The sequence below is a fragment of the Octopus sinensis genome, linkage group LG26 (genome assembly GCF_006345805.1).
Source record: "Octopus sinensis linkage group LG26, ASM634580v1, whole genome shotgun sequence".
In the NCBI taxonomy this organism is placed as follows: domain Eukaryota; kingdom Metazoa; phylum Mollusca; class Cephalopoda; order Octopoda; family Octopodidae; genus Octopus; species Octopus sinensis.
The window spans coordinates 2,378,693-2,397,259 of NC_043022.1; the positions used below are offsets into that span (position 1 = coordinate 2,378,693).

General features: G+C 39.9%; 1 protein-coding gene across 15 annotated transcripts in view; it reads left to right on the forward strand.

Annotated features, from left to right (window-relative positions):
• Positions 1-18,567, forward strand: part of LOC115224827 (nuclear receptor corepressor 1) — a 264,736-nt gene that overhangs the window by 125,451 nt on the left and 120,718 nt on the right. For 14 of the 15 annotated variants that reach the window (XM_036513601.1, XM_036513610.1, XM_029795755.2 and 11 more), the window contains exon 3: positions 10,713-10,819. In XM_036513601.1, coding sequence (XP_036369494.1) covers positions 10,713-10,819 — 107 coding nt within the window. The remainder of the gene's footprint in view (positions 1-10,712; positions 10,820-18,567) is intronic. The other variant, XM_036513604.1, reaches the window with a different exon arrangement.

The following is an 18,567-nucleotide window of genomic DNA, read 5'->3' on the forward strand; positions in this document are numbered from 1 at the left end:
CTCAGCCATTATCTTCTATCTTAGTTCCCACCCTTGTCAACTTCCTTCTCTTCTCTTTTATTCTCACCCCCCCCCCCCGCCCCCATCCTTCACCCCCTCCCATCCTCTCTCTCTTACATCTGGCTAAACAGTCTTTCTTAAGTGAAGAAATATTTGGTGGAAAACAACAAACTTTTTCATAAGTTGACCTAAAAAAAAAAGGCATTTGACAGGTTCCCTGTGGTGTGTAATGAGAAAGCTGTGTGTTGATAAATGGCATTTGAGCTGCAGTAGTAGAGGCCAATATATGGAGCTATTACTGAGCAATAAAGGTTCAGGTATTTATCTAAGGAGGATGGGAAGGGGGAGATCATCAGCACCCTCCTTCCCCACCTCATTTACAACCCTCTGTGTGTGTGTGTGTGTGTGAACTCAGGGGTTGCTGAAGTTGGTACATTGAAATGGAAGCTTATTCTAAGAGGCTGACACTATTTATTATTCTCTCAGCAATAAAGAGTCACACATCTAAACAATGTGAGGAAAATTTCAGAGAAGTACTTGATCTGAAAGTAAGGCGGCAAGCTGGCAGAAACGTCTGCGAGCCATATTTCATCTGCAGTTACGTTCTGAGTTCAAATTCCACCGAGGTCGACTTTGTCTTTCATCCTTTCAGGGTCGATAAATTAAGTACCAGTGAAACAGTGGGGGGTTGATGTAATTGACTTAATACCTATGTCCGTCTGTGTTTGGCCCCTTGTGGGTTGTAAAGAAATAGATTTGATCTGAAATAATGTGTTGAAACTAAAACAATTTCTGCAGAGAAGTCACATATTAGCCCTCAAAAAACTCACAGACTGTTAACGTCACTTAACCCTTTCGCATTCGGATTACTCGCATGTAATACATGTTCATTCACAATGTTTACATCCCCATAACTTAGCAGTTCGACATAAAGGGGCAATAAAATGAGTGTATTTAAACCGGCCATATCCGGCCAAAATATTTAATCTGTTTTATGTTCAAACTGACCAGATCCAGGCTCTCACACCTACCCTACAATGTTATTCCACATTAAGTAAGTACACCATCGAGATATCTTGAGATATGAGATAATGCATGATTAATTCAAATCAATGGGAATCAAATACTTACACACACTCACACTCATATAACCGTTACTTGTTTCAGTCATTAGACTGTGGCCATACTGGAGCCCAATCTTGAAGAATTTTGGTCGAATGAATCAGAACCAGTGCTTATATTATTTTTTGAGCCTGGTACTTAGTTTTTCACTCTCTTTTGCCAAACCAATAAGTTGCAAGGATGTAAACACACCAACAGCGGTGGGAAACGAACACACACACACACATGTATTTACTTTTTTATGAAAGCTATAGCAACATCACAACACTATTACTTAGAGTTTCTGTTCATCAGACAGTTTTGTGATGTTTTTGCAGCTTTAATGAAAAAAGCATATAACTCTACTTTCGCCATGTGAGTGTGTATGTGTGTGTGTGTGTGTGTGTGTATCGCTAGCCACTATTCCTTTTCTATTTTCTCTCCCTGTTTATTTCTGTATTCCTTTCAGTGGAAGAGCATAGATTCGAAACGTAAAAGGCTTTCTCTCTTCCTGAGCATTAAACTAATACATCTGTTTGTTGTTTACTCACCCGTCTTTGTCTTTTGTTTTTTTGTAAATTCTCACTATATATATATATATATATCGCCTGGTCCCCGTGCCGGTGGCACGTAAAAGTACCATCTGTTTGTGGCCGTTTGGCAGCTCCGTCTGGCACCTGTGCGGGTGGCACGTAAAAAGCACCCACTACACTCACGGAGTGGTTGGCATTAGGAAGGGCATCCAGCCGTAGAAACACTGCCAGATCAGACTGGGCCTGATGCGGCCTTCCGGCTTCACAGACCCCAGTTGAACCGTCCAACCCATGCTAGCATGGAAAGCGGACGCTAATTGATGATGATGTTGAGATATATATATATATATATACACTTCTAAATTATTTATATACTTATAAGATAGGTTATAATCATAAAAATGATTATATCAGTGGCCTAGCACATAAAAATGACATTAATTTTTTTATGTATATAATTATAAAAATATAATTATAGTTAAGGGCTACTGGAAATAACCATCACCAATGCTAGAAATAGATGGTTGAATATAGAGAAATTTTAGAGTGGATTGTAGGTATTTGACATCTACTTCAAGCATTGGCGATGGTCATTTCCAGTAGCCCTTAACTATATATATATATATATATATTATATATATATATATGGTGGGCTTTCAGTTTCTGTTTACCAGAACCACTCACAAGGCTTTGGTTGGCCCAAGGCTCTAGCATAGCGTTTTTTAAACTATATGTTGTGACCCCAAATGGGGTCATGAAAATTAAATTCAAACACTAGAATTTCAGTTTATGTTATTTCACAAACACATATTTAATACCTGGGTTGGGGCAAGCGAAATCGAAATCGAATTGAACCAGCCAGGATCCCTGGTCTGGTGGTACGTAAAAAGCACTATCCGACTCGTGGCCGATGCCAGCACCGCCTCGACTGGCTTCCGTGCCGGTGGCACGTAAAATACACCAATCCGACCGTGGCCGTTGCCAGCCTCGCCTGGCACCTGTGCAGGTGGCACGTAAAAAGCACCCACTACACTCACGGAGTGGTTGGCGTTAGGAAGGGCATCCAGCTGTAGAAACTCTGCCAGATAAGACCGGAGCCTGGTGCAGCCTTCTGGCTTCCCAGATTGCCGGTCGAACCGTCCAACCCATGCTAGCATGGAGAACGGACGTTAAACGATGATGATGATGGTAAAACTCGTGATGAAAAATGGGGTCATGAATGAAAAACGTTTTAAGAAGCGCTGCTCTAGCAGAAGACGCTAACCTAAGGTGCATACCATGCCGTGGTACTGAACCCGTAACCACGTGGTTAAGAAGTAAACTTCTTATCATGCAGCCACACCTGCGTCTATACATACATTTGGAATTTTTACTATCCTAATAAAACAAAGGCAATCTATATATATTTCCCAAAACGGAGAGGAGGTTGGGAAGACATAGCAAGAACAAAAACAAACAAAAACGTTATCAGATCAATTGATGTCCTATATTCAACTTGACTTGCGTAAAAAGTCTTTCCCTCTCCACCTCCTCTTCCTCCCCCTCCCCTTCCTCTCTCTCCCCTTCCTCCTCCTTTCTCCCCATATACAATGCCTCTGGATCTTGACCGCAAGATGATTATCTAATCACACAAATTAGATGTCTGGACCACTTTCTTCGCTTCTCGGGTTTTACTAGCCAGCAATTCTAAGTAGTTGTTAGTACATTTCGGAACGAGACGAGGACTGTTACATCCCATTTGTGTTTTTCAGATGGTCAGTCCCGATGGTCTAATAATAGTCATCTGTAAAACTAGCCTTCTCTCCACCCTCATGCACTCACCTATTATATATGTGTATGTGTGTGTGTATGTATGTATGTTTGTGTGTATATATGTATGTTTTTGTGTATATATATATTTGTGTGTGTATACATGTGTATTTATTTGTATATATATATATGTATGTATGTTAGTGCGTCTATATATGTGTTTGTGTCTATATATATGTATGTTTGTATGTATATATTTGTGTGTTTGTGTGTGTGCATATATGTATGCTTGTGTGTGTGTGTATGTATGTTTGTATGTGTGCATATATGTATGTTTTTGTGTATATATATATTTGTATGTGTATACATGTGTATTTATATATATGTATGTTAGTGCGTCTATATATACGTGTTTGTGTGTCTATATATACGCATGTGTTTGTGCGTCTATATATGTGTGTATATATGTATGTTTGTATGTGTGTATATATATGTTTTTGTGTATATATACATTTGTGTGTGTATACATGTGTATTTATATATGTATATATATATATATATATGTGTGTATGTATATTAATGCGTCTATATACCCGTGTTTGTGTGTCTATATATATATGTGTGTATGTATATTAATGCGTCTATATACCCGTGTTTGTGTGTCTATATATATATGTGTGTATGTATATTAATGCGTCTATATACCCGTGTTTGTGTGTCTATATATATATGTGTGTATGTATATTAGTGCGTCTATATACACGTGTTTGTGTGTCTATATATATGTGTGTATATATGTATGTTTGTACGTGTATATTTGTGTGTGCGTATTATAATTTTCTGCTGACACACAATCTAACCAGCTCCACACTCGTGTTGTCTCTAGTTGACCTCTATAATCATTATTAAAAGCTTTCCATCCAGTTAAACACCACTCACCACACACACCCACACCATGCACACAAACACCCACACACAGTGACACTCGAGCAAGATATCTGCTGTAGTTGTTGTTGTTGTTGTTGTTGTTGTTGTTGTTGCTATGGCCTTCTTCTGATAAGCAGTAATTGAACTCCATATTGATTGTGTAGACTGTTTCATATACGATAATGGTGAATATACTTAGTTGCATGTATTTCTGGTACTATAATGTAAACCTTTGATCTTTGTCTCTGTGTGCGTGTGTGGGAGGGGAAAAGCGTGTAAGTGGTCTGTTTGTGTACACACATGCATTAAAGCACTTCGTGTATACACACACACACACACACACACACACACAAGCATATGCGCACGCGCTTATTTGTAAGAAGGTGCTTTATCTACAAAGCATGTTGTACTTTTTTTAAGATGCAAGGTCCATTTATGTATGTTAGGGAGGTGACCTGGTAAGTGTTGCTTGGAGCACTGGCAGAGATCTCTTTCTGTATTTGTTCTGATTAAATGTTCTCCAGGTTCAAATCTCTCTGACATCAAACTTTGCCTTTCATCCTTTCAGGAATCAATTAGAAGAACCAATACCAAGCCAAGATGCTGGATTAGTTAAAAACTGTTTCGTTAAATTTAGTAAATTGATCATTGTAGTTGTGACCCCCGTGCCGGTAGCACGTAAAAGGCACCATCCGAACGTGGCTGATGCCAGTGCCACCTTGACTGGCTTCTATGCCAGTGGCACGTAAAAAGTACCGTCTGATCATGGGCGATGCCAGCTCCTCTGGCCCCTGTGCCGGTGGCACGTAAATGCACCCACTACACTCTCTGAGTGGTTGGCATTAGGAAGGGCATCCAGCTGTAGAAACACTGCCAGATCAGATTGGGGCCTGGTGCAGCCCTGGGCTTCTCAGGCCCCAGTCGAACCATCTAACCCATGCCAGCATAGAAAACGGACGTTAAACAATGATGATGATGAATTATTGTGGAAGGTACATGGCTTAGTGGTTAGAGTATTTGGTTCTTCATCGAAATACCTGATGGGAAAAAGTACGAAAGAAGATGGAAGAAAGTAGCCCAAATTTTGGGTATATAAGTGCCAAATTAAGCAGAGTAAAACATAAAAAAGGGGACAAAATAAGCGGAGCTATGCAGGAATGTGGTTGGTGGGCCAAACCCATTCTGCGTCCATTCATTTTTTTGTTTCTCATTTCTCATTCGAAATTATATTTATTCATGTAATAACATTCGATAAGTCCCCAACTCCATTTGTCCCTTGTATTGTCCCCTTTCAATAAAATCCTCATACGCTCATAAAATTAATTTGTGGTGGTGCAATGTGTCCTTGAGCAAGACACTTATTTCATGTTATTCCAGTCCACTCAGTTGGCAAAACAAAAAATGAGTTGTATCTATTTCGAAGAGCCAGCTGTGTCACCCTAAATCTTCCTGAGATCTTTATATTAAGTGTACTCGTGTCTGTGAAGTACTCAGCCGCTTGCATGTTAATTTCAAAAGCAAGCTGTTCCATCAATCTGATCAACTGGAACTCACGTTGTAACTGACAGAGTGCTAGTTTAATTAATTAATAGGGTCTACAATAATTTAGATTGTTTCTAATTAATTCTGGGCGTAGTAAGGTGGAATAAACGATATAGGTGTTTAGGGACTCAAAGAAGCTTAAGTGTTGTGAATTCAAACATAGACGCAGGAGTGGCTGTGTGGTAAGTAGCTTGCTTACCAACCACATGGTTCCGGGTTCAGTCCCACTGCGTGGTATCTTGGGCAAGTGTCTTCTGCTATAGCCCCGGGCCGACCAATGCCTTGTGAGTGGATTTGGTAGACGGAAACTGAAAGAAGCTTGTCGTATATATGTATATCCATATATGTGTGTGTTTGTGTGTCTGTGTTTGTCCCCCTAGCATTGCTTGACAACCGATGCTGGTGTGTTTACATCCCCATCACTTAGCGGTTCGGCAAAAAGAGACCGATAGAATAAGTACTTAAGGCGGTGCTCCAGCTTGGCCGCAGTCAAATGACTGAAACAAGTATATATGAGTTAGGTGATACTAATAACGTGGTATTCGGACTCGATATACATATATGGTTCATAGGTTATATGAGACATGTATTCAGATGAAGCCTTTTGATAACACAACTTGTAGTTCTACAGTACAGACTTCCTGTTTTAAAATTACCTTAATTAGAAGTTGCCATTAACCCTTTAGCATTTAAACTGGCCATATCCAGCCAAAAACGTTCCTCCTGCTTAATGTTCAAACTGGCTAGATCCAGTCTCTCCTACCTATCTTACAATGTTAGTCTAAAACAATCCATGGTCACATAATCAAAATCTCAAGGCTACAAGATAATGCAGGATAAATTCAAAACAATAAGTGTTATATTGGATAGAATAACCTAAATGCTAAAGGCTTAAAATTTCATTTTAAATTCCAAATGTTCCAAATGCCACCTTTACCCTCTAGCATTTAACCTGACTGTATCAAACCCAGATAGCTTGTTTTATGTTCAAACCAGCCAGATTAAGTGTCTCGCTTTTTCATGCTTACAAACAGAATTTGTTGAGGCAGAATTTCTGCACCTGGATGCCCTTCCTGTTGCCAACCCTCACCTCTTTCCAAGTGAGGTAATATTTTCCCATGACCAGGCATGAAGAACCCTGCTCGTATGATACTGACGCTCATTTATAACTATCACATGATGACAAGGCAAGGAGACAGTAACATGCATACAAACATATACATACATACACACCACAGGCTTCTTTCAGTTTCCATCTACCAAATCCATGCATAAGGCATTTTGGTTGGCCCAGAGCTATAGTAGGAGACACTTGCCTAAGGTACCATGCAGTGGGACTGAACTTCAGACCGTGCAGTTGGAAAGCAAACCTCTTACCACACAGCTCCACTTGTGCCTATATATATATATATATATATATTGCCTATATATATATATATATATACCGGAGTAAACACATAAATGTGAAACAAGGTGGAAAAAAGAGTACTGAAATACCAGGAGTAGAGTAATATGCTTTATTTGTTATAAAACTGTCCGACAAACGGGAACGTGAAACTCCGAGTAACAGGTTTTGTTGAATTTCTGCTGCTTTTAAATAAAGTATATATATATATATATGCCATGTAAAAAGCATCCAGTCCACTCCACAAAGTGGATGTTTTTAAGAGAAGGCATCCAGCCATAGAAACCCATGTCAAAGTAAACACTGGGGTTTGGTGCAGTTCTTTGGTTCATCAGCTCCTGTCAAACTGTCTGATTATGTCAGCATTGAAAACTGGCATTAAATAAAAACGATGATGATGATATAAAGTATTACTTGTGATTTCAAAGCTTGCCTAGGTATACCTTGCCTTTCATCCTTCCAGTTTTCATAAAATAAGTCTCCAAGTGAGCACTGGGTTTGATTGATTAACCCTTTGACATTTAAACCAGCCATATCCAGCCAAAATATCCTACCTGTTTTATGTTAAAACTGGTCCGATTTGGCCTCTCATACCAACCCTATATCGTTCTAAAAATTAAGTACCTCATCAAAATCTCAAATGTACAAGATATTGCATGATTAATTCAAAACAGTGTGAATCAATAAGCATTACATCTAACAGAATAGAGTGTAATGTGTAAGTTTTTTTCTCCATCTGTAACACTTTCATATGATTAGTTAAAGGGAAAGGTGAAGAATGAAAGAAAAAGGAGAGAGAGAGAGACAAAAAGCAGGAGAGCACTTTGTGTTAAGTCTACAAAATGGTGCATAAAGTATATAAAGTGCATTAGGTAATCATCGTATTCCAATTTCCTTCCCTTTTCAATGAGCGATTATCTTTTGATACAGACACAACACAGGCTACGCTTTCAGGTTTTTGGATGAAGTTTTTCAGGAATAACCCGATAAGTTTTACCAATTAATTCCATGAAATATTCACAGGTCTTGCTAGTTTGAATAAGCAATAATAATGGAGAGTTCTCCAGCTTTCTACTTTATCCAATATCTAAAGAATTCTAGCAAATGATAACCAATAGAAATCAGGTTTTATGGAGAAGATGCAAGTCGGATGACTTGCACCAATGTTTACAGTAACTGAGAAAGAAAGCATTGCAATCAGAGAGATAGAGAGTTTGTATGTAAAATAACAGACTTGGATTATGTAGATGAAGAGTTGAACAATTTTGGTGGGCTGATGACATATTTTGTAGAACAAACTGCAGAAATGTCAATTCAATTTGGTTCACAAAACAACTTGTATGTGCATGTATGCATGTGTGTGTAGGTGTGTGAATGTGAGTGTATTAATATATACAGAGACGAGCTGGCAGAAACGTTAGCACGCCAGTCGAAATGCGTAGCCGTATTTCGTCTGTCATTACGTTGTGAGTTCAAATTCCGCCAAGGTCGACTTTGCCTTTCATCCTTTCGGGGTCGATAAATTAAGTACCAGTTACGCACTGGAGTCGATGAAATCGACTTAATACCTATGTCTGTCCTAGTTTGTCCCCTCTGTGTTTAGCCCCTTGTGGCTAATAAAGAAATAAATATATACAGAGAGAGAGAGAGCTGGTATGTGTATATGTGTCATCATCGTGTGTGTGTGTGTGTGTGTGTGTGTGTATACAAAACAGACACAGTAGCCTAGGGTAGTTTTTCTACCTGGCTGGCTCCTGTCAACTGTCCTACCCATGCATGCATGGAAGATGGATGTTAAACGATGATGATGATGATGGTGATCACACACACACACAGAAGTTTGTGCTATTAGGAAAAGCAAATTTTGATGTTTTCTGTGCATACTCAGTAAGTGCTGGATCTGTCCTTCCCCCATCCACAAACTTCCATGTATTTATTTAGTATCTCTCTCAGTTGTTAAACCCGAAGATGGATGAGTTCTGCCGGGCTCAGATGTCCAAGACCTTCTACATGTCAAAGGTAATTGCTATGAGACGCTGCAGTACCAGGGCTCAGGGGGCCCATAGATCACTAAATACAATTTAGTTGTATATCAATGGGATGAGTTGGTGGATGAGGAACAGCTTTTCAGTGACAGCACTTGGCCTTCTAAAGTCTCTATATAATGTTGGATATCACAGTATCAACTAAACCATTAGATGCTGTTGTATACCACTGGTCACAATGCACTTCCAATTCTGTCTTGATTGTGTCATTGTTTTCCATCTTGACTCAGAATGACTCCACAGCAGAAGTGTTAGACTGACCCTTCCTATGGTGTAAAGCACATGTGGCAGTGCCACATGAAAGTGTCCATGCAGTGCCACATAAAAGTGCCCATGCAGTGCTACATAAAAGTGTCCATGCAGTGCCACATGAAAAACACCCAGCTCATTCTATAAAGTGGTTAGCATTAGGTAGGGCAGCCAGCCATAGAAACCACGATAAATCAGACTGGAGTCTGGTACAGACCCGCAGCTCACCAGGTCTGGTCAAACTGTCCAACCCATACCAGCATGGACAATGGACATTAAGTGATGATGATGATTGTTTGTCTTCCTATCACCATGGAGGTCTTCCGATGGCCTTTTTCAATCTCATGGATACCACTTACCGACCGCATGGTTCTCCCTGTTGTTGTCTGTAAACCTTGCAGCATGTCTGGCCCAGCGGAACTTGGGCTTCTGGTGTTCTGTCATCACATTGTTCACTCTGCTCTATTTTCGAATTATCTCATTTCAAATATGCTTTTCCGATGGATCTTTCCATGGCCCTTTGCATCGTGGTAGCCCACATCCGACCTGTGTATAAAATCACAGGTAGGATGATGCTACTGAATGTGTTTACTTGGTAAACACCCACAAAGTTGTCAACCACCTCACCAACAACAACACTGAACACCTTCTTGATCTCCATGTGTCTAACACACGTGGACATGCCTACAAAGTCAGAAAACAACACAGCTCCCATGACTTTCGGAAACATTTCTTCACGCTCAGAGTTGCTGAAGCATGGAATAAACTGCCTGCGTCAGTTGTTGACTGCCATGACACTGCATCCTTTAAGGCCCTCATGCTTTCCAAAATCCGTCGAAACTACACCTGATTATATGTGCACTTTAGATGAGTTGTAGTACACCTGAGCACTGTACACAATGTTTATTATTATTATTATTATTATTATCCAACAAGCAAAGAATGTTGGATATAACTATTCATGAATGAATAGATTGCTAGATTTTGATGAAAGAGAATATTATTTATTCCATTGGTAAAACAAGCTGTATACTGTATGTTGGTGGAATTGCTATCACTTACATGTTTAGCAAAATTTATATTTTTAAAATTTAAGTTTTTTTTTTTAAATCTTCTATATCCATTTGTAATTTTCAACATTTGTTTTCATCTATTTTTCAGGGAAGTCACCACCAGGATTATCGTGAGTTACGCGACCCTGACTATCTGCAGGTTAAAAGACGGATAACATTAATACCTGACTACCATCAGGAAAAAGAAAGGTATGGGTATGTTGATTTTGACTTCTAAGGGGGGAGCTAGGTTATAAAATGGTGGAGGTGAATTCTGGGTTTGCTGAGAAAGATTGCAACTGGTTGTGGATGCCTTAACATGAAGAGTTTAAAGTTAATGATATATATATATATAGGTGCAGGCATGGCTGTGTGGTAAATAGCTTGCTTACCAACCACATGGTTCTGGGTTCAGTCCCACTGCGTGGTACCTTGGGCAAGTGTCTTCTACTATAGCCTCAGGCTGACCAAAGCCTTGTGAGTGGATTTGGTGGACAGAAACTGAAAGAAGCCTGTTGTGTATTTGTATATATTTATATGTATGTTTGCATGTCTGTCTGTGTCCCCCTCCATTGCTTGACAACCCTTGTTGGTGTGTTCACGTCCCCGTAACTTAGCGGTTCAGCAAAAGAGACCAATAGAATAAGTACTAGGCTTACAAAGAAAAGTCCTGGGGTTGAGTTGTTCAACTAAAGGCAGTGCTCCAGCATGGCCATAGTCAAATGACAAACAAGTAGAAGAATATGCATATATTATTCTCCCTGCTTTATACTGCCTTGATATGACCTCTCACACCTATCCTACAATGCCATCCTGCAAACAATCAATCACACCATGAAATAATGCATGATTAATTGAAAACAGTGTGAATAAATAAGAATTACATTTGACAGAGTAATCCGATTGCTAAAGGGTTAAGTCAGCCATATCCAGCTCAAATATTCTGTTTCATGCTCAAACTATTCAGATCTTGCCTCTCACACCTATCCTGCAATGTCATTTTAACGAGAAACAATCGCATCTTTGAAGTCTCAAAGCTATGAGATAACGCATGCTAAAATTCAGAATGTGAATAAATAAATATGACATTTGGCAGAGCAATCTGAAGGGTTAATGTGGAGTATTTCAGTAATTAGGAGCGGTCTGTAATTAAAATCAAGACATATGACAATTTGTGAATTTTGATTAGAAGCCGTGTACTGGAGTGGGTCATCTTGGTGCTGCAGGAGGTGAGCTGCTTGCTTTCTAGTTCCTTGTAGTACCACCTAACTGGCCCTCGAGTCGGTGGCACGTAAAAGAACCCACTACACTCACAGAGTGGTTGGCGTTAGGAAGGGCATCCAGCTGTAGAAACTCTGCCAGATCAGATTGGAGTCTGGTTCGCCAGTCAAATCGTCCAACCTATGCTAGCATGGAAAGCAGACGTTAAACAACAACAACAATGTGATGCTGCTTTGCAGGATGAATCAAGAGGTTTGATACCCTGCAGTATCACATGTAGACTGGATTAGGTCATATGGAAGTTTATAACCCTTTAGCATTTAGATCAGCCATATCTAGCCCCAATATTCTGCTTTATGCCGAAACTGGCCGGATCTGGCCTCTCACATCTACCCTGCAACGTCATTCCAAAAATAAGCATAAACAATAATCACCTCGTCAAAATTTGATGCTGTGAGATAATGCATGATGAATTCAAAACATGAATAAATGTTATATTTGACAGAGCAATCTGAGTCTTTGTTCAATGATCAAATACAAACCCCTGATTTTTCTTGGGTAATGTGTTCATCATAATCTATGTGGGTTCTCTTCTAAGCTGTGTTTTAACCCTTTAGCATTTAAACCGGCCATATCCGGCCAAAAGTATTCTGCCTGTTTTATGTTCAAACTGGCCGTATCTGGTCTCTCACACCAACCCTACAATTTCATCTTAAAAATTAACAGCTACCTCATCAAAATCTCATAACTACAAGATAAGGCATGATTAGTTCAAAACAATACTCTTTTACTTGTTTCAGTCATTTGACTGCGGCCATGCTGGAGCACCACCTTTAGTCGAGCAAATCGACCCCCAGGACTTATTCTTTGTAAGCCCAGTACTTATTCTATCGGTTTCTTTTGCCGAACTGCTAAGTGACGGGGACGTAAACACACCAGCATCGGTTGTCAAGCAATGCTAGGGGGACAAACACAGACACACAAACACATACACACACATATATATATATACATATATACGACAGGCTTCTTTCAGTTTCCATCTACCAAATCCACTCACAAGGCATTGGTCGGCCCGGGGCTATAGCAGAAGACACTTGCCCAAGATGCCACGCAGTGGGACTGAACCCGGAACCATGTGGTTGGTTAGCAAGCTACTTACCACACAGCCACTCCTGCGCCTATGTCATGTGTATTGCAAATACAATGTGAATAAAAAAGCATTAACTTTGGCAGAATAATGTGAACGCTAAAGGGTTAATCAGCAAACAAAATCCTTATTGATGTTTGAACCTGTTTCAAGTGACTCCTGTGGTCCTGCTGTTGACATTGTTCTTTCCTTGGTAAAGACACTTGACTCTATTTGCACTACTTTTCAATCAATACTGTTATGATGTGTATTGTACTGAGTGGTCGGCACATGGTATTTGCAATACACCTGACAGTTACTGTTGTTAATTAAATAGGTGGTGGTGGTGGTGGTAGTAGTTGTTCCTTTGGTAGCTCTCAATCATAAGGTTGTGAGTTAGATTCCAGGTAGTGGGTTGTGTCTTTGAGCAAGACACTTTATTCCCCACATTGCTCCAGTCCACTCAGCTGGCAAAAATGAGTTAGTACCTGTAGCTCAAAGGGACCAGATTTGTCACATCTTGGTGTCAAGCTGAAGAATATCCATGAGAACTACATTCAGGGTACATGTGTCTGTGGAGTACTCAGCCACTTGCATGTTAATTACACAAGCAGGCCGTTCCATTGATTGGCTCAACTGGAACCCTCATTGTTATAACCAATGGAATGCCAGTTATCTCACGTCCGCTCTGATGGCAAAAATGAGTAGTACCTGTAATACAAAGGGGCCAGCCTTGTCACATTCTGTGTCACGTTGAGAACTACATTAACTGTAGTGGAGGCGTAATGGCCCAGTGGTTAGGGCAGCGGACTCGCGGTCGTAGGATCGCAGTTTCGATTCCCAGACCGGGCATTGTGAGTGTTTATTGAGCGAAAACACCTAAAGCTCCATGAGGCTCCGGCAGGGGATGGTGGTGATCCCTGCTGTACTCTTTCACCACAACTTTCTCTCAGTCTTTCTTCCTGTTTCTGTTGTACCTGTATTTCAAAGGGCCGGCCTTGTCACTCTCTGTGTCACGCTGAATATCCCCGAGAACTACGTTAAGGGTACACGTGTCTGTGGAGTGCTCAGCCACTTACACGTTAATTTCATGAGCAGGCTGTTCCGTTGATTCGGATCAACCGGAACCCTCATTGTCGTAACCGACGGAGTGCTTCCATCCATCCATTAACTGTATACGTGTCTGTGGAGTACTCAGCCACTTGCATGTTAATTCCATTGATAAGATCAAATTCATAATTTATAGGTTCTAAATATCAGTTTTGCTTTACTAAATCATTCAAACATTTTTACCCATTGAAGAGCCTTAAAACTCTAAAATTTATTTTTAAGAACATAGCCAGTACCGCCTGACTGGCCCTCATACCGGTGGCACATAAAAGCACCCACTACACTCTTGGAGTGGTTGGCGTTAGGAAGGGCATCCAGCCGTAGAAACTCTGCCAGATCAGATTGGAGCCTGGTGCAGCCATCTGGTTCACCAGTCATCAGTCAAATCGTCCAACCCATGCTAGCATGGAAAGCAGATGGTAAACGATGATGATAATGTACTTCTTGAAAGCAGTTGTTTGAATATATTTTCTTTGTCATCTGATATAGGATTTTAACTTTTAATGCAGATTAAAGAAAATTAGGCACAAGATGATTCATGGTGTCTTTGTTTGGTCCTTAATGAATTTAGCTGGGATTAAATCATTAATATAAGTTTGTCCCAAAAGTTCGTAGAAAGTCTTGGAAAATAATAGTCTTTATTTTGAGGAATAATTTTTGTTGTTTTTGTTAGTACTTGGCGAGTAAAACTTCAATTTTCGCAAGTGTTTACAAACTTTTGGGACAACCTAATACTAGTTATTGTTATTGCCGTTCCTGGTTGAGTTGATTCTAGCCATGTTTACCACATTCTTTTCCCTTGCACAAGGTACCCTAGATTACATTATCCAGTGTCTCCTTTTGCTATTGTTTTTCAAGTTTTCAAGCTGGTTGAACTGCTTACATAGGGACACCTTTGTTGACTCGAACTATTACTAATAACAGACTATAACACGCTTAGTGTTGGTTGACAAGAGACCACAAGGGGAACCCTTCCACAGGCATAGACCAGTTTAGGTGTCACTGAAGCATACATGCTAAGGGGCAAAACAGTTGTGACCCCAAGATACCTGCTGATGATAGGGAAGGGTTTTCCAGCATTGCAGTGAATTCAGAAGAGTTTGCAACACCTCTGAGTTGCTCATACAGTTTCTATATGGGGCAAAGCAACTCTGTAAAGGGGTTGGCATTAGGGAGGATATCCAGCCCTAGAAACCAAACCAAATCTGTAACCTGGAGCAACTCTCCTGCTCACCATCTTTGGTGAAACCAACCAACCCATGCCAGCATGGAAAACAGATGTTAAAGGATGATGATGATTTTCCATGCTTGCATGGGTCAGATACAATTTGTGGAGGCCAAATTTCTAGGTCCAGGCTCCTTTCCTGTTGCCAACCTTCACCTGTTTCTAAGGAACAATATTTTACTGTGTTTTCTTGCAAGATTAGAAACAAAGGCCACCAGTTGTACGACAGGGACGCTTATCTACAACTGTCATGTGATGTCAAGATTAATACAAAGAGGCTCTAACAAATATACTCACACTTAATGGGCTTCTTTCAGTTTTTGTCTTATCATGCATTCACCAGGCTTTATTCAACCTGGGGCTATAGTAGAAGACACTTGCCCAAGGTACTGTGCAGTGGGACTGAACCCAAAATCATATGGTTTGTAAAGCAAACCTCTTAACCACGCAGCCAATATATATATATATATCTATATATAAACGGCAGTTTGTCTGTCTGTGTGTCTGTCAGGTTGTACACTCACCCTGACCACGGCTTTCAACCGATTTTGATGAAACTTGACACACACATAGCCCAATGTCATAATTCAAAACTAACGCAGCAAAAATTTCTAAAAGTTCCCCCAGTTCTGGAAAAAATTGGTTAATTAAATCATATGTGGCACACATAGCAAACCGATTTGTGTATTAAACACAAACTGTCTAGGGGACACAACTCGACCTTTTTATCGCCCAAAGGGACAGCTAGGAACATTCGTATACACAGAAGTATTCGAGTGAAGAGAAGACATTGCAACCTACACATGCGCCTTCGTTCCCTAGAGGGAAAGAACTAGATTGGGATTAGTCGTTGCCTACTAGGGGCTCTTACATACCCGGGCAACGCCGGGCTATGCTGCTAGTGTATATATATATATATATATATATATATACACACACACACACACACACACACACACATTGAGTCAAGTACATCAACACCAACATCAAAATAAAAATCAAATGGAAATTGTAGTTAAAATACCCGTGCCGGTGCCATGTAAAAAGCACCGTCCGAACGTGGCAGATGCCAGCGCCGCCTGACTGTCGTCCGTGTCGGTGGCACCAGTCGATCGTGGCTGTTTGCCAGCCTCCTCTGGCCCCTTTTCCAGTGGCACGTAAAAGGCACCCACTACACTCACAGAGTAGTTGACGTTAGGAAGGGCATCCAGCTGTAGAAACACTGCCAGATCAAGACTGGAGCCTGGTGCAGCCTCCTGGCTTCCCAGACCCCGGTCGAACCATCCAACCCATGCTAGCAAGGAAAGCGGACGCTAAACGATGATGATGGCATACACATACATACATATATATATATATCCTTAAATCCTTAAAAATGTTTTAGCCCGAAGGCCGCGGCCATGCTGGGGCACCACCGCTGGTATATATATATATAAATAATCATTATGGTAGTTAAATGCAGATAACTGTGCAGATATTATTACAAAGATTTTATAATCCGATAATCATTGTAGCCCTATTTTAACTGCTACCCTGCATTGTATGTAAGCAAACACTGCATGATTTGTGCAGATCAATCTGTGGTGGATCAATACCACAGCAGATTTTCAAGTGCCTTATCTCCATTAATTCTACTTTGTTGATTTTTTTTTTTTTTCCAACTCCATATATGGACTTATTGTTTTTCTTTTATTGATGGATAAGTAATGTCAATATTATGGCATGGCGGATTTGATGAATCAGCAGGAAGCAAAAATGGAACACTGGACTAAATGCCTTTCGCTTATTAATTTCTTCCTTTTGTTCACAATTTACTTTTCCTCCAACTTCCTAGCAACAGTCTAATTGGTTTCTGCGCCGTCTCCCCAACTCCCGTGTAAAATTTATCCCTGTGCCTCGTTAAGACAAAAACAAAAATTCAGAATAAAAAAAAAAATGCCATGTTAAGGTTTTTGATAACAATAACTAGCTTGTATGCAACGGTGGTTAGTACAAATTGGGTAGTAGACGTGTGTGTGTGTGGGGGGGGGGGTTCTGGCTGGCCCTAAACACAGACAGACATGACAAGGAGGTAGGGTAGTTGTTTTATTTAAACACTTGATTCAGCATACCAAATGCATGTCATACTTCACACTGGTATGAGGCCATTTTGCTGTTTGCTTAACCTGTCTACATTGCACACGTCCTTGTTCAAGTGTCATCAAAACGTTGAATAATACACCTCTTTGTAGACATTCTCCCTCTGTCTGTTCGTCTCTCTCTGTCTCTCGCTCCCTTGCAAAGTCGTGAAGGGGCAAGTTCTCATTAAGATTGTTTTTTGTGTTTTTTTACCATTTGCATTTCATTGGTGGTGATGTAAATCTTACGATGTTATCTGTTTTTTTACCCTTTCGTTACCATATTTCTGTTGAGATGCTCTGTCTGTGTTTCTTTCAATTAATTTTAAATATAACAAAGAATTTAGTAAAATAACTTCGTTATCATTAACCTAGTGTTAGGAACATAAATTGTGACTAAGGTTTGGTGGAATATTTTAATTCAAAACTTATGAAAACAAGACATTTGTACTCAGAGCGAGAGGTGGATTCAGCCAGGTTGGTTGGTATAAAAATGGTTAATTTGTAGATTTTGTTTCACATTGTTTATTGACTTGTTAGAAATAGCAGCCAAATCTTGTGCAAATTGAAGACACATTTGACTGACTGTCTTTAACCCTTTTGTTACCATATTTCTCTTGATGCTCTGAGTTTTTTTTTCAATTAACTTTAAATATAACAAAGAATTTAGTAAAATAACTTCGTTATTATTAACCTATTATTAGGAACATAAATTGTGACTAAGGTCTGTGGGAAGATTTTAATTCAAAACTTTTGAAAACAAGACATTTGTACTACAGAGCCAGAAGCGGTTTCAGCCAGGTTGGTATCAAAATGGTTAAATGATCCAATAATGGTTTGTATTGGAACTACACACAACATACCTATACATGCACACACACACACACACACACATACAGTTATACCTACATACGTAGGAATAATTGTGTTGCATAATGCAATCTTTACAGATGAGTATTGAATGAATAGCAATGATGTAAGTTGGTCGGCAACTTGTTTCTGAATCTGACATGCTTAGAACTTAAACAAACAAAGAATCAACATCTGTGATGTTTCCTTCTCAGATATTTGTTGAGAAACTAGGGCAGAAGTAACAACAACAACAACAAGAAACAAGGAAGAAAAAAAACATTGATAGATTCCTGTTGTGTCTTCCTATGCC